Below are 25,048 nucleotides of genomic sequence, written 5' to 3' on the forward strand. Positions count from 1 at the left end.
GGACCAAGTCATTGTTTTGCAAGTCACAAGTAAGTCTCAAGTCTTTGCCCTCAAGTCCGAGTCAAGTCCCGAGTCAAGACAGGCAAGCCCCGAGTCAAGTCCAAAGTCAAGACTGGAAAGTCTCAAGTCAATGATCCTGCATTTTGAGTTTCGAGTCCTTTCAAGTCCTTTTAACCACAGACTAATATATTAACACAGATTGTGTATGCTTTTCAAACGCTGTATTTATTTATTAAAACAAGTGCATTTTAAATTGCAGGAAAGAAAATTGTGCTGACATTGCACTTTATAATAGCACTATTAACCAGTCATTTTAAACATTAACTCATTACTTTACAGAACAAACACATTGAAAAATAAAGTGCAAATGTACTTATTTGTACAAAAGTGTTAACATTGAAAAAACATGACATATACGTGAACATAACAAAAAAGTTGTACTTTTTATATGTCAGGGCCCTATGCTGCATTGCATTTGCAAAAGACCAAATTAGCCAAGAGTCTGTCAGTCATTTGTGCACGATGGGGGCGTAGTATGATGCCACCATGGCTGAAAACTCGCTCCACTGGAGCACTGGAGGCAGGCACTGCCAAGACTCTCATGGCCACTCGGAACAGTGAAGGAAGAGTCTTCCTGTTCAATGCCCAGAACAAAAGGGGGGAGAGAGTTGTTTTGGGTTGGTGCACTACTTGTAAGTGTATCTTGTGTTTTTTATATTGATTTAATTAAAAAAAGAAAAGAAAAAAAAATTATTTCTTGTGCGGCCCGATACCAATCGATCCGCGGCCCGGTGGTTGGGGACCACTGAGGTAAACAACCAACAGTATGTCAGAAAGCTAGCTAAAACGGTACACATATTCATAATATAGTATACATTTTAACTGACCTTTATTTGACTATTTTTGTCTTTTTTTAGGTGGCTAAAATACGCGGTGCTGCTGACCGCCGTCTAACGTTACGTGTGATATATTGACTAACGTAACCCTGCTTAAAAAAAATCACTGAACAAAAAGTATGAATAAGGTAGTGAACTGCAACAGATTCCCGTGTTTGCAATAACGTTATAACGTTAGCAGTGAGTTTACAGCCTCACTGATTTAACTACACAGCAAATAAAAGTCACGTTACTTAGCCAATAAACGTTATCTTACATTCAAAACTTACCGTTCTTTGTGCAACTTCAAATGCCGGACGAAGTTGGAAGTTGTTGCCTCTCCATCAGTCATTTTCGAACCGCATGTGTTGCATACTGCAAACTGTTTTGTGTTGACCACCTCGTAATTTTTATACCCAAACAAAAGTATTTTAGGTATCATTTTTTGTTCACTGGCGTGTGGTTTGGACATGTCTTCTTCGTTGGTTGTCCTGCAATTTGATTGGATGAATGCTGTGTGATGAAAACAAAGTAGATCTAATTTGATTGGCTGTTGTACTGAGACCACACCAGCTGACACACGCAACGCTGATAGACAAGTACACAATGAAAAATACGGAGCGCTCCCGAATAACTTTTTCATCTTTGGGTTTTGGGGAAAGTAGCAAGTCATGTCAAGTCATGTCAATTCAAAAGGCTCACGTCCAAGTGAAGTCACAAGTCATTGATGTTAAAGTCTAAGTCGAGTTGCAAGTCTTTTTACATTTTGTCAAGTCGAGTCTAAAGTCATCAAATTCATGACTCGAGTCTGACTCGAGTCCAAGTCATGTGACTCGAGTCCACACCTCTGATATACATACATATGTATATGTATATACATATGTATAGTATGTATTTGTATATTTATACATATGTATATGTATATACATACACATATGTATATGTAATGTAGTAACAGGAACATTCATAATAACGTAATATTTATGGATTTTTTTGCTAATTTCAAGCATACAATGGCGTTTTAATTTCAAAAAAACGCATTACGACATTTGCTTCTTCCTTCAACAACATCACTGACTTCTACTCACTGCAGACTTTATGAGAGCCAACAAACATAATAAATCATCAGTTACTGTACAATGTCTGCTCTCACTTGGATGCCGACTGTTAGAATGTTGACACGTTCCCGTTTAGATGACGAATGACCCATAATCCTCAAGAAGAAAAAAGAGGGGTGGAATGAAGCATATTTTGTCAAAATGTACCAACTTCTCAGTTTATGTCCACATCATTTTACTATCCAATTGAAGGACATGATTTATAATCTCAAATTCACTTTCACAAGCTCTTAGACTATAAATGAGCAAGTTTTAATGTTGTAAATGGGATGTTTTATGTGTTTGTTTACTGTTTTTAATGTAACCTTGCTGCTGCCCTCTTGGCCAGGTCTCCCTTGGAAAAGAGATCTTTGATCTCAATGTTTATTTGCCTGGTTAAATAAAGGCTAATAATAAATAATAAAAATAAAGCAGCTCACGAGCTAAGGATGTCAATACTGCAGCATAAGGAAGTTGCCTCTTTCTGATCAATGCTCCGAAAAAGTGTAAAAAAAAAAGAAAAAGTCTATCGTTAACAATCCTAATGAGAGACAAGAAGACAAATGTTTTTTTTTTTGCATTCAAATGTGTTGACTTTGGGTAAGCACGCCATTTATGTCGGCAAGTTCCTCATTCTCTCGGCTTTCGTCGGCTCCAACGTTTCACACTCTCGCTTCTAGAAGCAGCAGTTCATCCTCTGTATACTCAGCTTCAAAAAGATAAGGTTGTGAATCCTCATTTGTCCAAAAATAGTCTTCTTCATTGTTTGTTACCAAGTTTGCCATGATTAGAACACACAAGCGTTTGTTTCCGGAAGTAGGAACACCCATTTGTTGCCGAAAGTCGGAAGTGCGCTGCTATGGAAACAGAAATAAATTTGCTGAGGAAAAAGTTCCGGTAATGCTTAAAATGACCAAAATATGGTAAATATTGAACATATTACATATTGTTATGAACATGTCTGTTACTACATTATATATATATACTTGCAGTGTGTATATAAAATGTTGATGGAGGGTTTTGAAGTTGTTTTAGAGGGCTGTAAAGATGATGAGAGTGCGGAAATATGACCATATCACACCAATTCTCAAATCCCTTCACTGGCTTCCTGTTCCACTCAGGATTGAATACAAAGTCTCCCTACTAACCCACCAGTGCCTCCATGGAAATGCCCCCCTCTACCTCAAAGAACTACTCACCCCCAAATCCTCCACTCGACACCTCCGCTCCGGACAGGCTAACCTCCTCCTACCTCCGAGGACAAAACTACGAACAATGGGAGACCGGGCTTTCTGCTCCGCCGCTCCCAGTCTGTGGAACGCTCTCCCTGACCACCTGAGGGCACCACAGACTGTGGATGCTTTTAAAAAAGGCTTAAAAACCCTTCTTTAAAAAAAAGCCTTTTTGCATATTAGTTCTAGCTATTTGGCTGTTCTAGTTTTTATTTTTATTTATTTGTTATTATCTTTTTATTTTTATTTTTTAATACACTGTAGCACTTTGAGGTTGTTTACTCAATGTAAAGTGCTTTTTACAAATAAAATCTATTATTTTTATTATTATTATTGTAAAGGCTACAACGATCAATCAATCAATCAATCTTTATTTATATAGCCCTAAATCACAAGTGTCTCAAAGGGCTGCACAAGCCACAACGACATCCTCGGTACAAAGCCCACATACGGGCAAGGAAAAACTCACCCCAGTGGGACGTCGATGTGAATGACTATGAGAAACCTTGGAGAGGACCGCATATGTGGGTAACCCCCCCCCCCCTCTAGGGGAGACCGAAAGCAATGGATGTCGAGTGGGTCTGACATAATATTGTGAGAGTCCAGTCCATAGTGGATCCAACATAATAGTAAGAGTCCAGTCCATAGTGGGGCCAGCAGGACACCATCCCGAGCGGAGACGGGTCAGCAGCGCAGAGATGTTCCCTGCCGATGCACAGGCGAGCGGTCCACCCCGGGTCCCGACTCTGGACAGCCAGCACTTCATCCATGGCCACCGGACCTGTGCCCCCCCCCCCCCCCCCCCCTCAAGGAAAAGGGGAGCAGAGGAGAAAAGAAAAGAAACGGCAGATCAACTGGTCTAACAGGGGGGCTATTTAAAGGCTAGAGTATACAAATGAGTTTTAAGATGGGACTTAAATGCTTCTACTGAGGTAGCATCTCTAATTGTTACCGGGAGGGCATTCCATAGTACTGGAGCCCGAATAGAAAACGCTCTATAGCCCGCAGACTTTTTTTGGGCTCTGGGAATCACTAATCCCATTAGCCGTATCTTGCAAGCGTTTATCTTTAGAATCCTAACAAAAAAAGACCTGTGTTCTTGTCTTTATATTGATTGTGAACAATAGGAAAAATTCCCCAAAATGTTCAGTTCCCTTTCATTGTTAACGCTTAATTACAATATCGCCAATACCTAGTTAATATTCAAGTCACAAAATGTAAATGGAGTACTGTTAGCGCTTTTTGGATGGTTATTTATTGGGTTTTATGGTAGGAAAAGACGCAATGACTCACATGGCTCACATTAGCTCCACTGTAAGCAGACTTTTATTTACGAGTTAGAATGCATTAAAATTATTGTTTCTCTTAAGGATTGTGAATTATAGGCAAAAAATTCCCCAAAAAGGGCAGTTCCCCTATAAGTCGAGGTACCATTGTGGTTTGTTACGTGCAATGTTTGGCCGCACGATAACCGAGAAGGTATAAGAATCTGCAGCAAAATGTTATCATATAAAAAGTGGTACAGTGCCACTGTAATGGAAAACATGTTTTGAAAGGAAGGCTGGTGGCTTTTTTACGAGTTGCCTCACTGTTAAAGTTAAAAAGTTAAAGTAGCAATGATTGTCACACACACACACTAGGTGTGGCGAAATTATTCTCTGCATTTGACCCATCACCCTTGATCACTGGGAGGTTAGGGGAGCAGTGAGCAGCAGCTGTGGCAGCGCCCGGGAATCATTTTTGGTGATTTAACCCCCAATTCCAACCCTTGATGCTGAGTGCCAAGCAGGGAGGGAATGGCTCCCATTTTTATAGTCTTTGGTATGACTGTGATTCACCACCTACCTTTTATGATCCGTGCTTTTGCTTTTCTTTTGACTGAGCGCCATATCTCGTTTTTATTTCCTTTCCGTCAGCCTGAATTACGTGCTTGTTGACACATGCCCACAAGCTCTCTTCTATTGCTGCGTAGACTTTCTGTGCCACCGACTGGGAGATGTTCCAGATCGGGAGAAGAGTTTTCCTGGTGGTTGCCAATGGAAACAGGCTCCACGGTAACGGGCCCAGCGAGTACGCCATCAACTCCACCGTATACGAGCTGGACGTGAACGAGCGACTGTTTGTCCGCTTCCAGGATATTGTCACCTACAGGTACACGCGCCGCCTGCACGGATTTCAGGATACTGTGTTCCAAAGCATTGCTGTCGTCATCAAGCATAACTTTGCCCCCCCCCCCCCCATTCTAGCGCCGTGGACTGGGAGTTCTTCAGCCTCGGGGAGGAATATTTTCTGGTGGTTGCTAATTCCTTCAACGGAGAGTCGTACTCTCTGAACAGCGTTCTTTACAGGTGCTGAGAATGACACTGACGTATTACCTCACAGTGCAGTAATTCACTGCCTGCTACCTTAACTTGTCACCAGCGTTGCACACCTACGCAGTTTTAGTGCTGATGTATATTTCCCATTGACAACCATAAATAAGGATAATTACATTTTTGACATGTTGGGGATTTCTTGGCCAATTACTTTTTTTCAAAAGGTCTAAAATCGTATTCTTTTTAACCACTTAAGCTTAAAATTAGAAGTTTGCCTCGCTGGGAACAGACTGTTTTGCCTGTCTGTAGCTTTAATGCGAATGAGTTGTGTTTGTCCACACTAGTGTTGTCCCGATACCAAAATTATTTCAATACTTTTCGGTACTTTTCTAAATAAAGGGGACCACAAAAAATTTGCATTATTAACTTTATTTTAAAGGGGAACATTATCACAATTTCAGAAGGGTTAAAACCATTAAAAATCAGTTCCCAGTGGCTTATTTTATTTTTTGAAGTTTTTTTTCAAAATTTTACCCATCACGCAATATCCCTAAAAAAAAGTTTCAAAGTGCCTGACTTTAACCATCGTTATATACACCCGTCCATTTTCCTGTGACGTCACATAGTGATGCCGATACAAACAAACAGAGGTTGGGACCAAGTCATTGTTTTGCAAGTCACAAGTAAGTCTCAAGTCTTTGCCCTCAAGTCCGAGTCAAGTCCCGAGTCAAGACAGGCAAGCCCCGAGTCAAGTCCAAAGTCAAGACTGGAAAGTCTCAAGTCAAGTCCTAAGTCCTGCATTTTGAGTTTCGAGTCCTTTCAAGTCCTTTTAACCACAGACTAATATATTAACACAGATTGTGTATGCTTTTCAAACGCTGTATTTATTTATTAAAACAAGTGCATTTTAAATTGCAGGAAAGAAAATTGTGCTGACATTGCACTTTATAATAGCACTATTAACCAGTCATTTTAAACATTAACTCATTCCTTTACAGAACAAACACATTGAAAAATAAAGTGCAAATGTACTTATTTGTACAAAAGTGTTAACATTGAAAAAACATGACATATACGTGAACATAACAAAAAAGTTGTACTTTTTATATGTCAGGGCCCTATGCTGCATTGCATTTGCAAAAGACCAAATTAGCCAAGAGTCTGTCAGTCATTTGTGCACGATGGGGGCGTAGTATGATGCCACCATGGCTGAAAACTCGCTCCACTGGAGCACTGGAGGCAGGCACTGCCAAGACTCTCATGGCCACTCAGAACAGTGAAGGAAGAGTCTTCATGTTCAATGCCCAGAACAAAATGGGGGAGAGAGTTTTTTTGGGTTGGTGCACTACTTGTAAGTGTATCTTGTGTTTTTTATGTTGATTTAATAAAATAATTAAAAAAAAAATAATAATAATAATAATTCTTGTGCGGCCCGATACCAAACGATCCACGGACCAGTACCGGGCCGCGGCCCGGTGGTTGGGGACCACTGAGGTAAACAACCAACAGTATGTCAGAAAGCTAGCTAAAACGGTACACATATTCATAATATAGTATACATTTTAACTGACCTTTATTTTACTATTTTCGTCTTTTTTTAGGTGGCTAAAATACGCGGTGCTGCTGACCACCGTCTAACGTTACGTGTGATATATTGACTAACGTAACCCTGCTTGAAAAAAATCACTGAACAAAAAGTATGAATAAGGTAGTGAACTGCAACAGATTCCCGTGTTTGCAATAACGTTATAACGTTAGCAGTGAGTTTACAGCCTCACTGATTTAACTACACAGCAAATAAAAGTCACGTTACTTAGCCAATAAACGTTATCTTACATTCAAAACTTACCCTTCTTTGTGCAACTTCAAATGCCGGACAAAGTTGGAAGTTGTTGCCTCTCCATCAGTAATTTTCGAACCGCATGTGTTGCATACTGCAAACCGTTTTGTGTTGACCACCTCGTAATTTTTATACCCAAACGAAATTATTTTAGGTATCATTTTTTGTTCACTGGCGTGTGGTTTGGACATGTCTTCTTCGTTGGTTGTCCTGCAATTTGATTGGATGAATGCTGTGTGATGAAAACAAAGTAGATCTAATTTGATTGGCTGTTGTACTGAGACCACACCAGCTGACACACGCAACGCTGATAGACAAGTACACAATGAAAAATACGGAGCGCTCCCGAATAACTTTTTCATCTTTGGGTTTTGGGGAAAGTAGCAAGTCATGTCAAGTCATGTCAATTCAAAAGGCTCAAGTCCAAGTGAAGTCACAAGTCATTGATGTTAAAGTCTAAGTCGAGTTGCAAGTCTTTTTACATTTTGTCAAGTCGAGTCTAAAGTCATCAAATTCATGACTCGAGTCTGACTCGAGTCCAAGTCATGTGACTCGAGTCCACACCTCTGCAAACAAACATGGTGGAAAGAACAGCAAGGTATAGCGACATTAGCTCGGATTCAGACTCGGATTTCAGCGGCTTAAGCGATTCAACAGATTACGCATGTATTGAAACGAATGGTTGTAGTGTGGAGGCAGGTAGCGAAAACGAAATTGAAGAAGAAACTGAAGCTATTGAGCCATATCGGTTTGAACCGTATGCAAGCGAAACCGACGAAAACGACACGACAGCCAGCGACACGGGAGAAAGCGAGGACGAATTCGGCGATCGCCTTCTAACCAACGATTGGTATGTGTTTGTTTGGCATTAAAGGAAACTAACAACTATGAACTAGGTTTACAGCATATGAAATACATTTGGCAACAACATGCACTTTGAGAGTGCAGACAGCCCATTTCAGGCGCTCTAAGAACATATATTTTTCCACGATTTCAGCACTCAGGTTAACCATACCTAAATAGACACAAAATACTGCATTACACAAGACTACCCGAATGTACTCGAATGATTAAAAAAATAAATGTTTTTAAGCTAAATTATTGGTAAACACAGTTTATGTATAATAATTTACGTAGAACCGCGAGTAATGAATAAAGTTTTCATCAATTAATATATTCTGTAGACATACCCTCATTCACTCTCCTTTCCTGAAAGCTGATCTGTCCAGTTTTGGAGTTGATGTCAGCATCTGCTTTGAGTGTCGCAGGATATCCACACATTCTTGCCATCTCTGTCGTAGCATAGCTTTCGTCAGTAAAGTGTGCGGAACAAACGACTGACCATTTCGTCGGCTTTCCCCACAGCCTCGTATTTTGAACAAATTTCGTCCAATTTCTTGCCACTTTCGCATCTTTGGGCCACCGGTGCAACTTGAATCCGTCCCTGTTGGTGTTGTTACACCCTCCGACAACACACCGACGAAAGTGAGAAAATGGCGGATTGCTTCCCGATGTGACGCGTGACGTCATCGCTCCGAGAGCGAATAATAGAAAGGCGTTTAATTCGCCAAAATTCACCCATTTAGAGTTCGGAAATCGGTTAAAAAAAATATATGGTCTTTTTTTCTGCAACATCAAGGTATATATTGACGCTTACATAGGTCTGGTGATAATGTTCCCCTTTAACAACAAATATCAGGGTACATTAAACATGTTTCTTATTGCAATTTAGTCGTTAAATAAAATAGTGAACATACAAGACAACTTGTCTTTTAGTAGTAGGTAAAGCACCTCTTCCTGAGGGCGTTTCAGTGTTATATCTGGACCTTTATCATTTTTCGGACTATAAGTCGCATTTTTTCTCATAGTTTGGCCGGGGGTGCGACCTATACTCAGGAGCGACTTATGTGTGAAATGATTAACACATTACCGTAAAATATCAAATAATATTATTTAGCTCATTCACGTAAGAGACTAGGCAGCACGGTGGAAGAGGGGTTAGTGCATCTGCCTCACAATACGAAGGTCCTGAGTAGTTTGGGGTTCAATCCCCCGGGCTCAGGATCTTTCTGTGTGGAGTTTGCATGTTCTCCCCGTGACTGCGTGGGTTCCCTCCGGGTACTCCGGCTTCCTCCCACCTCCAAAGACATGCACCTGGGGATAGGTTGATTGGCAACACTAAATTGGCCCTAGTGTGTGGATGTGAGTGTGAATGTTGTCTGTCTATCTGTGTTGGCCCTGCGATGAGGTGGCGACTTGTCCAGGGTGTACCCCGCCTTCCGCCCGATTGTAGCTGAGATAGGCTCCAGCGCCCCCCGCGACCCCGAAGGGAATAAGCGGTAGAAAATGGATGGATGGATGGACGTAAGAGACTAGACGTATAAGATTTCATGGGATTTAGCGATTAGGAGTGACAGATTGTTTGGTAAACGTATAGCATGTTCTATATGTTATAGTTATTTGAATGACTCTTACCATAATATGTTACGTTAACATACCAGTTGGTTATTTATGCCTCATATAACGTACACTTATTCAGCCTGTTGTTCACTATTCTTTATTCATTTTAAATTGCCTTTCAAATGTCTATTCTTGGTGTTGGCTTTTATCAAATACATTTCCCCAAAAAATGCGACTTATACTCCAGTGCGACTTATATATGCTTTTTTCCTTCTTTATTATGCATTTTCGGCCGGTGCGACTTATACTCCAGAGCGACTTATACTCCAAAAAATACGGTATATTCATGTATTGTTCCTATAAATCAGGGGTGTCCTAAGTGTGCGGCCCCAATATTATTGGAATTAAGTCAAACAAAATACTAAAATGTAACAAAAAAAGAGCAAAAAGATCAACTTAAATAAGAACAAACAGAAGTGTTGATACTATTGCCGTAAATTCCGGACTATAAGCCGCAGTTTTTTTCATAGTTTGGCCAGGGGTGCGACTTATACTCAGGAGCAACTTATGTGTGAAATTACTGACACATTACCGTAAAATATCAAATAATATTATTTAGCTCATTCACGTAAGAGACTAGACGTATAAGATTTCATGGGATTTAGCGATTAGGAGTGACAGATTGTTTGGTAAACGTATAGCATGTTCTATATGTTATAGTTATTTGAATGACTCTTACCATAATATGTTACGTTAACATACCAGTTGGTTATTTATGCCTCATATAACGTACACTTATTCAGCCTGTTGTTCACTATTCTTTATTTATTTTAAATTGCCTTTCAAATGTCTATTCTTGGTGTTGGCTTTTATCAAATACATTTCCCCAAAAAATGCAACTTATACTCCAGTGCGACTTATATATGTTTTTTTCCTTCTTTATTATGCATTTTCGGCCGGTGCGACTTATACTCCGAAGCGACTTATACTCCGAAAAATGCGGTAGTTTTTAAGCCAAAATGCGTCCCTTCTCCCTTTTCTGTCTACACATTGTGTCTGCTTGTAAGTACCCCGTATTTTCCGCACTATAAGGCGCACCGGATTATTAGCCGCACCTTCAATGAATGGCATATTTCATAACTTTGTCCACCAATAAGCCGCCCCGGACTATAAGCCGCGCCTACGCTGCGCTAAAGGGAATGTCAAAAAAACAGTCAGATAGGTCAGTCAAACTTTAATAATATATTAAAAACCAGCGTTCTAACAACTCTGTTCACTCCCAAAATGTACGCAAATGTGCAATCACAAACATAGTAAAATTCAAAATAGTGCAGAGCAATAGCAACATAATGTTGCTCGAACGTTAATGTCACAACACACAAAATAAACATAGCGCTCACTTTCTGAAGTTATTCTTCATTCGTAAATCCTTCGTCTTCGGTGTCCGAAGTGAAAAGTTGGGCAAATTTACGATCCACTGGCAGATGTTGGCGTCGTCTGGCGCTGCCTCCTCGTCTTAGTGAAGGTGTGTTCGCCTTCTGTCATCCACTGTTCCCACGCAGTTAGCAGTCTAGCTTCGAATGCCCTGTTGACACCAATATCTAGCGGCTGGAGGTCTTTTGTCAATCCACCCGGAATGACGGCGAGTATTGAATTAAGCGCGTAAGCGTGTCTCTCAATGTGCTGTTATGAGCTAGCAAATATAACAACTACACTACCCAGCATGCAACGATAGTTACGAGCATGCGCGGTAGCCCTGAGAAGCGTTGTTGTATGCTGGCAGTTAGAATGTGGTTATGAGCACGCTGTGAGTAAACGTTGAGAACTCAGTTAACACGCCTCGTCTGCATTATTTATAATTAGACAGACAACACACTTAATAGGAGCCATTTTGGGGTCTTTACATAAACACACAAATGGAAATGAAACATCACATATCCCAGCATGCACCGCGCGCTTCTTCTACGGGGAAAAAAGATGGCGGCTGTTTACCGTAGTTGCGAGACCTAAACTTTATGAAAATGAATCTTAATATTTATCCATATATAAAGCGCACCGGGTTATAAGGCGCACTGTCAGCTTTTGAGAAAATTTGTGGTTTTTAGGTGCGCCTTATAGTGCGGAAAATACGGTACTCTGTGATTGTGTGCTGCCGAACATGCTCGTCTGCTTGTAAACCAGCAATGACTTGAGGTAACGACGACGCGGGCGCGGGGGGGTTGCGGGACCGGTACGTTTTAGAGGCGAAATAGTACCGAAAATGATTCATTAGTATTGCGGTACTATACTAATACCGGTATACCATACAACCCTAGTCCACACCAGTCTCCAAGAAGCGCTTTTGTTCACTTTATCCACTTTTTACATACAGTGCATCCAGAAAGTATTCACAGCGCTTCTTTTTTTTCCACATTTTGTTATGTTACTTTGTTTATTTATTGAATCCCAAATATTGAAATTCAACGATTTAGTGCATTTGCAAACAGCTAAAATGACGTACAAAGCAAACTATAACCTGCTATCCAAGAATGTACAACAATTTTTCTCGACAAAAGAGGACAAATATAACCTTAGAGGAAAATGTAATTTAAAACATTTGTATGCGTGCACAACACTTAAAACCTTTAGCATATCAGTATGTGGAATTAAATGATGGAACGGATTAAGCAAATAAATCAAACAAAGCACCAATATGATTCAGTTTATAGATACTGTTCAAAGTACACAGAACAAGAATTATGATGAACATCTTGAACTCTTTTTTTCTTCTTCTTTTTTTTTATTGAGACAAAGATTATTTATGTATTCAATATCTGTTTGCTTACTATGGTATATTATTTATTTATGTATTATTTATTTGTTCACTGTTCTGTTACGGAGGACAAGTAAATTGGATAAAATTGCTATGGTATGAAAAGGGATAGGGTTGAATAAGCTCTGCTTCTTCCTACTCCTTTTCGGACGTGCCGTAATGAAACAACTGGAAAAATGTGGTTAATTACATTGTATCGTATGCATGTTCAAAATAAACTGAAACTGAACTGAACAGCCTTATTCCAAAATGGAATACATTTGTTTTTGTCCTCAAACTTCGACACACAATACCCCACAATGACAATGTGAAATTTTTTTTTTTTTTTCAAATGTATTAAACATAAAAAACAAAATCATGTGTCCATAAGTATTCACAGCTTTTGTATAATATTTTGTTGATGCACCTTTGGCAGCAACTACAGCCACAAGTCTTTTTGAATATAATGCCGCAAGACATCCTGGATTAAAACCAACGTTTCCTATCCAACCTGAAGGCGCTTGACAGGTGCTGGAAAGGGGAATGGAAAAAGAGGAATGGGCGGAACTGCCCTAAGATAGGTGAGCCAAGCAAGTGGCATCGTATTCAAAAAGACTTACAGCTGTAGTTGCTGCCAAAGGTGCATCAACAAAGTGTTGAGCAAAATCTGTGAATACTCACATTGTCAATAATGGGATATTGTCTACAGAATCTTGGAGAAAACATTGAATGTATTCCATTTTAGAATAAGGCTGTAACACAAAATGAGGAAAAGTGAAGCATAGTGAATAATTTCCGGATGCACTGTACACACTGATTATCTCAGTTTTTGTTAGTAATCCCTTCCAAGAAGTCAGTCAGATTTTTTTCTCCATAATAAATGATGTAAATCCAATCAATCTGTTCCAGGCACTCACAAATATTACCAGGTAATAATTCTAGTTTTACATACAGAAAATAATGCAAATTACCTATACATGATGAACTAAATGGATACGTGACGATCATTCTCACCTTCATTGAAGACTCTTTTTTTTTTTAGCAAAGAACCTTTATTTCTTGAACCCAATAATGTTTTTCACCTTTTTTTAATCAAAGTGCTGGCACTCGCAACTTTCCTTGGCCCCACGGTGGTTTATTTTGCGGCCCTACTCAATAAACGGAGTCCCCGAGGCATGGGATTCTTTGCGTGTGCGCTGGATTCTGCAGAATGATACGTGGGCAAACAGACTAGTTTTTACGAGCAATATTGGTCGTACAATAAATGAGACAGCATACGAAAACTTGGGCAAAGATTTTGGCGAACATTTTCGTGCAAAACCGAAAAAGTAATCTTTCAGAAAACAAGGTATAAAACAACTTTTCTTACCTATTGGTACATATTTTTGTGTATTTGGTATCTGCATAAGTCCAGAAAATTTGAAATCAAACCAGGGATGCATTGCGGAGACATTTATAAAACAATCTTGCTTTCCTTCATATAAAGTACATCCTCCAACGAGCACATTTGCACAACTTGTGACATTTTTCCAACAGATCCAACAGGTCAGCGGATACCTCCATATATGGTAGAAATTTTCCCAAATAGATTTGCGCGAGTATGCCATTGTAGTCCGACGATGTTGTCAATAATTTTCTTATTTTTCTCTATCCTCTTGTTGTGGGGCAGACTGGCTCGTACAGCCACATGCATCCTCCTCTGTTGCCATTTATAATAACAATAGAGTATAGTTGGAACTTATATTTGTCAGTAGACTCCATATGGAAATGCTACAAACTATAACAAGGCTGGCGGGGAGAAGACCGCCCACATAAGAGACGGTCAGAAAGCGGCTTAAAAATGGTCTTTAAAACAAAATCTATGCAACATTTTGACCAAAGAACCACCATTAAATGTTATGTAGACCAGTGTTTTTCAACCTTTTTTTAACCGAGGCACATTTTTTTCATTAAAAAAATTCTGAGGCACACCACCAGCAGAAAACATAAAAAAATTAAACTCAACAGCTGATATTGACAGTAAAAAATTGTTGTCGCAAGTGTTGGATATGAATTTAAAGCATAACCAAGCATGCATCACTATAGCTCTTGTCTCAAAGTAGGTGTACTGTCACCACCTGTCACATCACTCCGTGACTTATTTTGCGTTTTTTGCTGTTTTCCTGTGTGTAGTGTTTTAGTTCTTGTCTTGCGCTCCTATTTTGGTGGCTTTTCCTGTCGTAGTTTTGTGTCTTCCTCAGAGCGCTATACCCTGCACCTGCTTTGTAAAAATCGAGACTATTAAAGTTGTTGATATCCTTCTTTGTTGATCGTCATGGCATGTACGGATGTACTTTGTGGACGCCGTCTCTGCTCCACACGCTGCAAGTTTTTGCTGTCGTCCAGCATTCTGTTTTTGTTTACTTAGTAGCCAGTTCAGTTTTGGTTTAGCACAGCCTTCCCTTAGCTTCAATGCCTTTTCTTAGTGGCACTCACCTTTTGTTTATTTTTTGGTTTAAGCATTAGATACACTGCAAAAACTGAAATCTCAGTAAGATTAAATATCTCAAATAAGGGTGATATTTGCTTATTTTCTGTCTGATAAGATAATTCTTCTCACTAAGCAGATTTTATGTTAGAGTGTTTTACTTGTTTTAAGGGTTTTGGTCCTAAATGATCTCAGTAAGATATTGGAGCTTGTAGCTGAGATTTAAGACCTATATTGAGTAAAACATGCTTGAAACTAGAATATCAACTGATGCAAAGCTGTGTCATTAAAACTCACAAGTATAAAACTACTTTTTTAAAGTAATAATTTCTTACTTCAAGCATGAAAAAAAAAAAAATCATGATGCCGAGCGCATATCATTATGTCAAGATAATGGCACTAGCATTTACTTAATTTAAGAATATTTTTCAACATATTGAGCCAAAAGGTCTCTTTTTTTTCTACCAAGAAAAGTGCACTTGTTATTAGTGAGGATATACTTATTTTAAGGTATTTTTGGGTTCATTGAGGTTAGCTAATTTTACTTGTTTTGAAAGTCTTGACAAGCTGAATTTTCTTGTTTTATTGGCAGATCATTTTGCTTAGTTCAAATAAAATACCCCTCATTTTTTTTCTTTTTTTCCTTGTTTTTGAACACTGACTTTTTGCAGTGTACCTTTTTACCTGCACACTGCCTCCCGCTGTCGTCTGCATATTGTGATCACCACAAGCTGTTTCCGACATCTACAAAGCAATTAGCTACCTGCTGCCACCTACTGATATGGAAGAGAATAGCACGGTTACTCTGCCGAGCTCTAGACAGCACCGACACTCAACAACGGCACATTATTTGCGGATTATAATTACAGGTTTGCAAAAAATATTTTAACCCAATTAGGTGAAATTACATACAGGTAAAAGCCAGTAAATTAGAATATTTTGAAAAACTTGATTTATTTCAGTAATTGCATTCAAAAGGTGTAACTTGTACATTATATTTATTCATTGCACACAGACTGATGCATTCAAATGTTTATTTCATTTAATTTTGATGATTTGAAGTGGCAACAAATGAAAATCCAAAATTCCGTGTGTCACAAAATTAGAATATTACTTAAGGCTAATACAAAAAAGGGATTTTTAGAAATGTTGGCCAACTGAAAAGTATGAAAATGAAAAATATGAGCATGTACAATACTCAATACTTGGTTGGAGCTCCTTTTGCCTCAATTACTGCGTTAATGCGGCGTGGCATGGAGTCGATGAGTTTCTGGCACTGCTCAGGTGTTATGAGAGCCCAGGTTGCTCTGATAGTGGCCTTCAACTCTTCTGCGTTTTTGGGTCTGGCATTCTGCATCTTCCTTTTCACAATACCCCACAGATTTTCTATGGGGCTAAGGTCAGGGGAGTTGGCGGGCCAATTTAGAACAGAAATACCATGGTCCGTAAACCAGGCACGGGTAGATTTTGCGCTGTGTGCAGGCGCCAAGTCCTGTTGGAACTTGAAATCTCCATCTCCATAGAGCAGGTCAGCAGCAGGAAGCATGAAGTGCTCTAAAACTTGCTGGTAGACGGCTGCGTTGACCCTGGATCTCAGGTCGGTGGACCGACACCAGCAGATGACATGGCACCCCAAACCATCACCCAACCATGCAAATTTTGCATTTCCTTTGGAAATCGAGGTCCCAGAGTCTGGAGGAAGACAGGAGAGGCACAGGATCCACGTTGCCTGAAGTCTAGTGTAAAGTTTCCACCATCAGTGATGGTTTGGGGTGCCATGTCATCTGCTGGTGTCGGTCCACTCTGTTTCCTGAGATCCAGGGTCAACGCAGCCGTCTACCAGCAAGTTTTAGAGCACTTCATGCTTCCTGCTGCTGACCTGCTCTATGGAGATGGAGATTTCAAGTTCCAACAGGACTTGGCGCCTGCACACAGCGCAAAATCTACCCGTGCCTGGTTTACGGACCATGGTATTTCTGTTCTAAATTGGCCCGCCAACTCCCCTGACCTTAGCCCCATAGAAAATCTGTGGGGTATTGTGAAAAGGAAGATGCAGAATGCCAGACCCAAAAACGCAGAAGAGTTGAAGGCCACTATCAGAGCAACCTGGGCTCTCATAACACCTGAGCAGTGCCAGAAACTCATCGACTCCATGCCACGCCGCATTAACGCAGTAATTGAGGCAAAAAGAGCTCCAACCAAGTATTGAGTATTGTACATGCTCATATTTTTCATTTTCATACTTTTCAGTTGGCCAACATTTCTAAAAATCCCTTTTTTGTATTAGCCTTAAGTAATATTCTAATTTTGTGACACACGGAATTTTGGATTTTCATTTGTTGCCACTTCAAATCATCAAAATTAAATGAAATAAACATTTGAATGCATCAGTCTGTGTGCAATGAATAAATATAATGTACAAGTTACACCTTTTGAATGCAATTACTGAAATAAATCAAGTTTTTCAAAATATTCTAATTTACTGGCTTTTTACCTGTAACCTCCCACGGCACACCAGACAATATCAATCAATCAATCAATGTTTATTTATATAGCCCTAAATCACAAGTGTCTCAAAGGGCTGCACAAGCCACAACGACATCCTCGGTACAAAGCCCACATAAGGGCAAGGAAAAACTCACCCCAGTGGGACGTCGATGTGAATGACTATGAGAAACCTTGGAGAGGACCGCATATGTGGGTAACCCATATCTCACGGTACACTAGTGTGCCACGGCACAGTGGTTGAAAAACACTCATGTAGACCACAAGGAAGTGTTTTAAATTTAGAGAAAAAAATAATGTGACCCCTTTAAGGATGGGTAGAGGAGGACACAAAGGTTAGCAACTCTAGCATTAAACTCACATTAGCTTGGTTAGTTTATTTACTGAACAAAAACACAAGTATTAAACCTACATCTTCCACTTGATGGTTGGGAAAGTTAAATTAAAAATACTTTTTACGGTGTGGAGCGAAGCCTGTTTAATTTTTTTTAAATACAAATTTGTTGTCCGTTAAGTTGAGCGCCTCTTCTCTGAAAAGTTGCGCAAACAAGTGTGGGGGACGATATATTTGTGTAATGTATATTGTTTAGTTCGGTTATTCAATCAATCAATCAATCAATCTTTATTTATATAGCCCTAAATCACAAGTGTCTCAAAGGGCTGCACAAGCCACAACGACATCCTCGGTACAAAGCCCACATACGGGCAAGGAAAAACTCACCCCAGTGGGACGTCGATGTGAATGACTATGAGAAACCTTGGAGAGGACCGCATATGTGGGTAACCCCCCCCCCCCCCTCTAGGGGAGACCGAAAGCAATGGATGTCGAGTGGGTCTGACATAATATTGTGAGAGTCCAGTCCATAGTGGATCCAACATAATAGTAAGAGTCCAGTCCATAGTGGGGCCAGCAGGACACCATCCCGAGCGGAGACGGGTCAGCAGCGTAGAGATGTTCCCAGCCGATGCACAGGCGAGCGGTCCACCCCGGGTCCCGACTCTGGACAGCCAGCACTTCATCCATGGCCACCGGACCTGTGCCCCCCCCCCCCCCTCAAGGAAAAGGGGAGCAGAGGAGAAAAGAAAAGAAACGGCAGATCAACTGGTCTAACAGGGGGGCTATTTAAAGGCTAGAGTATACAAATGAGTTTTAAGATGGGACTTAAATGCTTCTACTGAGGTAGCATCTCTAATTGTTACCGGGAGGGCATTCCATAGTACTGGAGCCCCAATAGAAAACGCTCTATAGCCCGCAGACTTTTTTTGGGCTCTGGGAATCACTAATAAGCCGGAGTTCTTTGAACGCAGATTTCTTGCCGGGACATATGGTACAATGCAATCGACAAGATAGGACGGAGCTAGACCGTGTAGTATTTTATACGTAAGTAGTAAAACCTTAAAGTCACTTCTTAAGTGCACAGGAAGCCAGTGCAGGTGAGCCAGTATAGGCGTAATATGATCAAACTTTCTTGTTCTTGTCAAAAGTCTAGCAGCCGCATTTTGTACCAACTGTAATTTTTTAATGCTAGACATAGGGAGACCCGAAAATAATACGTTACAGTAGTCGAGACGAGACGTAACGAACGCATGAATAATGATCTCAGCGTTGCTAGTGGATAAAATGGAACGAATTTTGGCGATATTACGGAGATAAAAGAAGGCCGTTTTAGTAACACTCTTAATGTGTGACTCAAAGGAGAGAGTTGGGTGGAAGATAATACCCAGATTCTTTACTGATTCGCCTTGTGTAATTGTTTGGTTGTCAAATGTTAAGGTGGTATTATTAAATAAATGTCGGTGTTTAGCAGGACCGATAATCAGCATTTCCGTTTTCTTAGTGTTGAGTTGCAAGAAGTTAGCGGACATCCATTGTTTAATTTCATTAAGACACGCCTCCAGCTGACTACAATCCGGCGTGTTGGTCAGCTTTAGGGGCATGTAGAGTTGGGTGTCATCAGCATAACAATGAAAGCTAACACCGTATTTGCGTATGATGTCGCCTAGCGGCAGCATGTAAATACTAAAGAGTGCAGGGCCAAGAACCGAACCCTGAGGGACTCCGCACGTTACCTTAACATAGTCCGAGGTCACATTATTATGGGAGACGCACTGCATCCTGTCAGTAAGATAAGAGTTAAACCACGACAAAGCTAAGTCTGACATACCAATACGTGTTTTGATACGCTCTAATAAAATATTATGATCGACGGTATCGAAAGCAGCGCTAAGATCAAGAAGCAGCAACATAGATGACGCATCAGAATCCATCGTTAGCAGTAGATCATTAGTCATTTTTGCGAGGGCTGTCTCCGTTTGTTGTCATTTATCCTGGTTTCAACTTGTCCTCATCCTATAGTGTCTGCTTTTGCCAATAGAAAAGAAAAACCAAGCCAAGTAGGCACCTGGAAAAGGATGTTGAATTATTTTTAAGTACCGTATTTTCCGCACTATAAGGCGCACCGGATTATTAGCCGCACCTTCAATGAATGGCATATTTCATAACTTTGTCCACCAATAAGCCGCCCCGGACTATAAGCCGCGCCTACGCTGCGCTAAAGGGAATGTCAAAAAAACAGTCAGATAGGTCAGTCAAACTTTAATAATATATTAAAAACCAGCGTTCTAACAACTCTGTTCACTCCCAAAATGTACGCAAATGTGCAATCACAAACATAGTAAAATTCAAAATAGTGCAGAGCAATAGCAACATAATGTTGCTCGAACGTTAATGTCACAACACACAAAATAAACATAGCGCTCACTTTCTGAAGTTATTCTTCATTCGTAAATCCTTCGTCTTCGGTGTCCGAAGTGAAAAGTTGGGCAAATTTACGATCCACTGGCAGATGTTGGCGTCGTCTGGCGCTGCCTCCTCGTCTTAGTGAAGGTGTGTTCGCCTTCTGTCATCCATTGTTCCCACGCAGTTAGCAGTCTAGCTTCGAATGCCCTGTTGACACCAATATCTAGCGGCTGGAGGTCTTTTGTCAATCCACCCGGAATGACGGCGAGTATTGAATTAAGCGCGTAAGCGTGTCTCTCAATGTGCTGTTATGAGCTAGCAAATATAACAACTACACTACCCAGCATGCAACGATAGTTACGAGCATGCGCGGTAGCCCTGAGAAGCGTTGTATGCTGGCAGTTAGCACGCTGTGAGTAAACGTTGAGAACTCAGTTAACACGCCTCGTCTGCATTATTTATAATTAGACAGACAACACACTTAATAGGAGCCATTTTGGGGTCTTTACATAAACACACAAATGGAAATGAAACGTCACATATCCCAGCATGCACCGCGCGCTTCTTCTACGGGGAAAAAAGATGGCGGCTGTTTACCGTAGTTGCGAGACCTAAACTTTATGAAAATGAATCTTAATATTTATCCATATATAAAGCGCACCGGGTTATAAGGCGCACTGTCAGCTTTTGAGAAAATTTGTGGTTTTTAGGTGCGCCTTATAGTGCGGAAAATACGACATCGCCCACTATTGGCCTGGCATGCATAATTACAGCATTTTCAGTATTTTTTTTTGTACGCTTTGTTTTTTTTTTTTGGCAAGTCTCCACTAATTAGTCTCTTGTGTCCTCATTTTAAGGTGGCAAGGTTACGAAGGCTTTGTCCCCGCCCATTGGCTCCCAACCATCGGCTGCAGTGACTGGGAGTTTTTCACCGCCGACGGAGAGTCTTATCTGATCTACTCCAGCGCCAAAGCGCCCCTCTCCAAAGTGTTCAGGCTGAAAATGTACTAAGCTCCCGACCATATTTATGCGTGTGTATGCACGTCCCTCTCCCTATAAATAAGGCAGGGCATGCAGCATTCATGTGTGTGTACGTGTGTATGAGTGGCGGTGTCAAGAGTGTAAATGAGTTTCAATACACCAAAAATGTAAATTATTAAAATAAGCTACTCTTATTTTCTTTGCCGAAGAGAGCGGTGTTTTGCACACTATCTGTTCAAATCAGATGTATTTACAAACCCCGTTTCCATATGAGTTGGGAAATTGTGTTAGATGTAAATATAAACGGAATACAATGATTTGCAAATAATTTTCAACCCATATTCAGTTGAATATGCTACAAAGACAACATATTTGATGTTCAAACTGATAAACTTTTTTTTTTTTTGCAAATAATCATTAACTTTAGAATTTGATGCCTGCAACACGTGCCAAAGAAGTTGGGAAAGGTGGCAATAAATACTGATAAAGTTGAGGAATGCTCATCAAACACTTATTTGGAACATCCCACAGGTGAACAGGCAAATCGGGAACAGGTGGGTGCCATGATTGGGTATAAAAGTAGATTCCATGAAATGCTCAGTCAGTCACAAACAAGGATGGGGCGAGGGTCACCACTTTGTCAACAAATGCGTGAGCAAATTGTTGAACAGTTTAAGAAAAACCTTTTTCAACCAGATATTGCAAGGAATTTAGGGATTTCACCATCTACGGTCCGTAATATCATCAAAGGGTTCAGAGAATCTGGAGAAATCACTGCACGTAAACAGCTAAGCCCGTGACCTTTGATCCCTCAGGCTGTACTGCATCAACAAGCGACATCAGTGTGTAAAGGATATCACCACATGGGCTCAGGAACACTTCAGAAAGCCACTGTCAGTAACTACAGTCAGTCGCTATATCTGTAAGTGCAAGTTAAAACTCTTCTATGCAAGGCAAAAACCGTTTATCAACAACACCCAGAAACGCCGTCGGCTTCGCTGGGCCTGAGCTCATCTAAGATGGACTGATACAAAGTGGAAAAGTGTTCTGTGGTCTGACGAGTCCACATTTCAAATTGTTTTTGGAAACTGTGGACGTCGTATCCTCCGGACCAAAGAGGAAAAGAACCATCCGGATTGTTCTAGGCGCAAAATTGAAAAGGCAGCATGTGTGATGGTATGGGGGTGTATTAGTGCCCAAGACATGGGTAACTTACACATCTGTGAAGGCGCCATTAATGCTGAAAGGTACATACAGGTTTTGGAGCAACATATGTTGCCATCCAAGCAACGTTACCATGGACGCCCCTGCTTATTTCAGCAAGACAATGCCAAGCCACGTGTTACATCAACGTGGCTTCATAGTAAAAGAGTGCGGGTACTAGACTGGCCTGCCTGTAGTCCAGACCTGTCTCCCATTGAAAATGTGTGGTACATTATGAAGCCTAAAATACCACAACGGAGACCCCCGGACTGTTGAACAACTTAAGCTGTACATCAAGCAAGAATGGGAAAGAATTCCACTTGAGAAGCTTAAAAATGTGTCTCCTCAGGTCCCAAACATTTACTGAGTGTTGTTAAAAAGAAAGGCCATGTAACACAGTGGTGAACATGCCCTTTCCCAACTACTTTGGCACGTGTTGTACACACACACACACACACAAGTTAATGATTATTTGCAAAAAAAAAAAAGTTTATGAGTTTGAACATCAAATATCTTGTCTTTGTAGTGCATTCAATTGAATATGGGTTGAAAAGGATTTGCAAATCATTGTATTCCGTTTATATTTACATCTAACACAATTTCCCAACTCATATGGAAACGGGGTTTGTACATTTACATTATTCCTTGATTGCTACAAAAGAGCCCACCATTGGTGGTAATTGGCTGAACCCCACTCCTGGTGCAGGTTTAATGAAATATACATTATGTAAGAGAATGCAAAAAAATTACAAAATATCATACACATTCCTACATACAAATGGATATACAGGTAAAAGCCAGTAAATTAGAATATTTTGAAAAACTTGATTTATTTCAGTAATTGCATTCAAAAGGTGTAACTTGTACATTATATTTATTCATTGCACACAGACTGATGCATTCAAATGTTTATTTCATTTAATTTTGATGATTTGAAGTGGCAACAAATGAAAATCCAAAATTCCGTGTGTCACAAAATTAGAATATTACTTAAGGCTAATACAAAAAAGGGATTTTTAGAAATGTTGGCCAACTGAAAAGTATGAAAATGAAAAATATGAGCATGTACAATACTCAATACTTGGTTGGAGCTCCTTTTGCCTCAATTACTGCGTTAATGCGGCGTGGCATGGAGTCGATGAGTTTCTGGCACTGCTCAGGTGTTATGAGAGCCCAGGTTGCTCTGATAGTGGCCTTCAACTCTTCTGCGTTTTTGGGTCTGGCATTCTGCATCTTCCTTTTGACAATACCCCACAGATTTTCTATGGGGCTAAGGTCAGGGGAGTTGGCGGGCCAATTTAGAACAGAAATACCATGGTCCGTAAACCAGGCACGGGTAGATTTTGCGCTGTGTGCAGGCGCCAAGTCCTGTTGGAACTTGAAATCTCCATCTCCATAGAGCAGGTCAGCAGCAGGAAGCATGAAGTGCTCTAAAACTTGCTGGTAGACGGCTGCGTTGACCCTGGATCTCAGGAAACAGAGTGGACCGACACCAGCAGATGACATGGCACCCCAAACCATCACCCAATCATGCAAATTTTGCATTTCCTTTGGAAATCGAGGTCCCAGAGTCTGGAGGAAGACAGGAGAGGCACAGGATCCACGTTGCCTGAAGTCTAGTGTAAAGTTTCCACCATCAGTGATGGTTTGGGGTGCCATGTCATCTGCTGGTGTCGGTCCACTCTGTTTCCTGAGATCCAGGGTCAACGCAGCCGTCTACCAGCAAGTTTTAGAGCACTTCATGCTTCCTGCTGCTGACCTGCTCTATGGAGATGGAGATTTCAAGTTCCAACAGGACTTGGCGCCTGCACACAGCGCAAAATCTACCCGTGCCTGGTCTACGGACCATGGTATTTCTGTTCTAAATTGGCCCGCCAACTCCCCTGACCTTAGCCCCATAGAAAATCTGTGGGGTATTGTGAAAAGGAAGATGCAGAATGCCAGACCCAAAAACGCAGAAGAGTTGAAGGCCACTATCAGAGCAACCTGGGCTCTCATAACACCTGAGCAGTGCCAGAAACTCATCGACTCCATGCCACGCCGCATTAACGCAGTAATTGAGGCAAAAGGAGCTCCAACCAAGTATTGAGTATTGTACATGCTCATATTTTTCATTTTCATACTTTTCAGTTGGCCAACATTTCTAAAAATCCCTTTTTTGTATTAGCCTTAAGTAATATTCTAATTTTGTGACACACGGAATTTTGGATTTTCATTTGTTGCCACTTCAAATCATCAAAATTAAATGAAATAAACATTTGAATGCATCAGTCTGTGTGCAATGAATAAATATAATGTACAAGTTACACCTTTTGAATGCAATTACTGAAATAAATCAAGTTTTTCAAAATATTCTAATTTACTGGCTTTTACCTGTATGTTCTGGGCAAATTAAGGCCCGGGGGCCACATGCGGCCCGTTAAGCTTTTCAATCTGGCCCGCCGGACATTCCCAAATAATTGTTTTCGATCTTTAAGATGGAAAGTGTAAAACCGTAAGTCTTGAACTATACCAAGTATTTCAATGGTAATGCAATTTTGCATGATATACTAGTTACTATGGTAATCTAATTAGTTACTATGGTAATCTAACTAGTAACTGA

At 40.5% G+C, this 25,048-nt stretch overlaps 1 protein-coding gene across 1 annotated transcript in view; it reads left to right on the plus strand.

Annotated features, from left to right (window-relative positions):
* LOC133611399 (thrombospondin-type laminin G domain and EAR repeat-containing protein-like) overlaps positions 1-21,354 on the plus strand; it is a 67,125-nt gene extending 45,771 nt beyond the window's left edge. Inside the window, exons 11-13 of the mRNA XM_061968135.2 lie at positions 5,177-5,355; positions 5,451-5,552; positions 21,120-21,354. Of these exons, the coding sequence (XP_061824119.1) occupies positions 5,177-5,355; positions 5,451-5,552; positions 21,120-21,273 (435 nt within the window). The 3' untranslated portion in view covers positions 21,274-21,354. The remainder of the gene's footprint in view (positions 1-5,176; positions 5,356-5,450; positions 5,553-21,119) is intronic.
* The last annotated feature ends 3,694 nt before the right edge of the window (positions 21,355-25,048 follow it).

The sequence above is a fragment of the Nerophis lumbriciformis genome, linkage group LG08 (genome assembly GCF_033978685.3).
Source record: "Nerophis lumbriciformis linkage group LG08, RoL_Nlum_v2.1, whole genome shotgun sequence".
NCBI lineage: Eukaryota > Metazoa > Chordata > Actinopteri > Syngnathiformes > Syngnathidae > Nerophis > Nerophis lumbriciformis.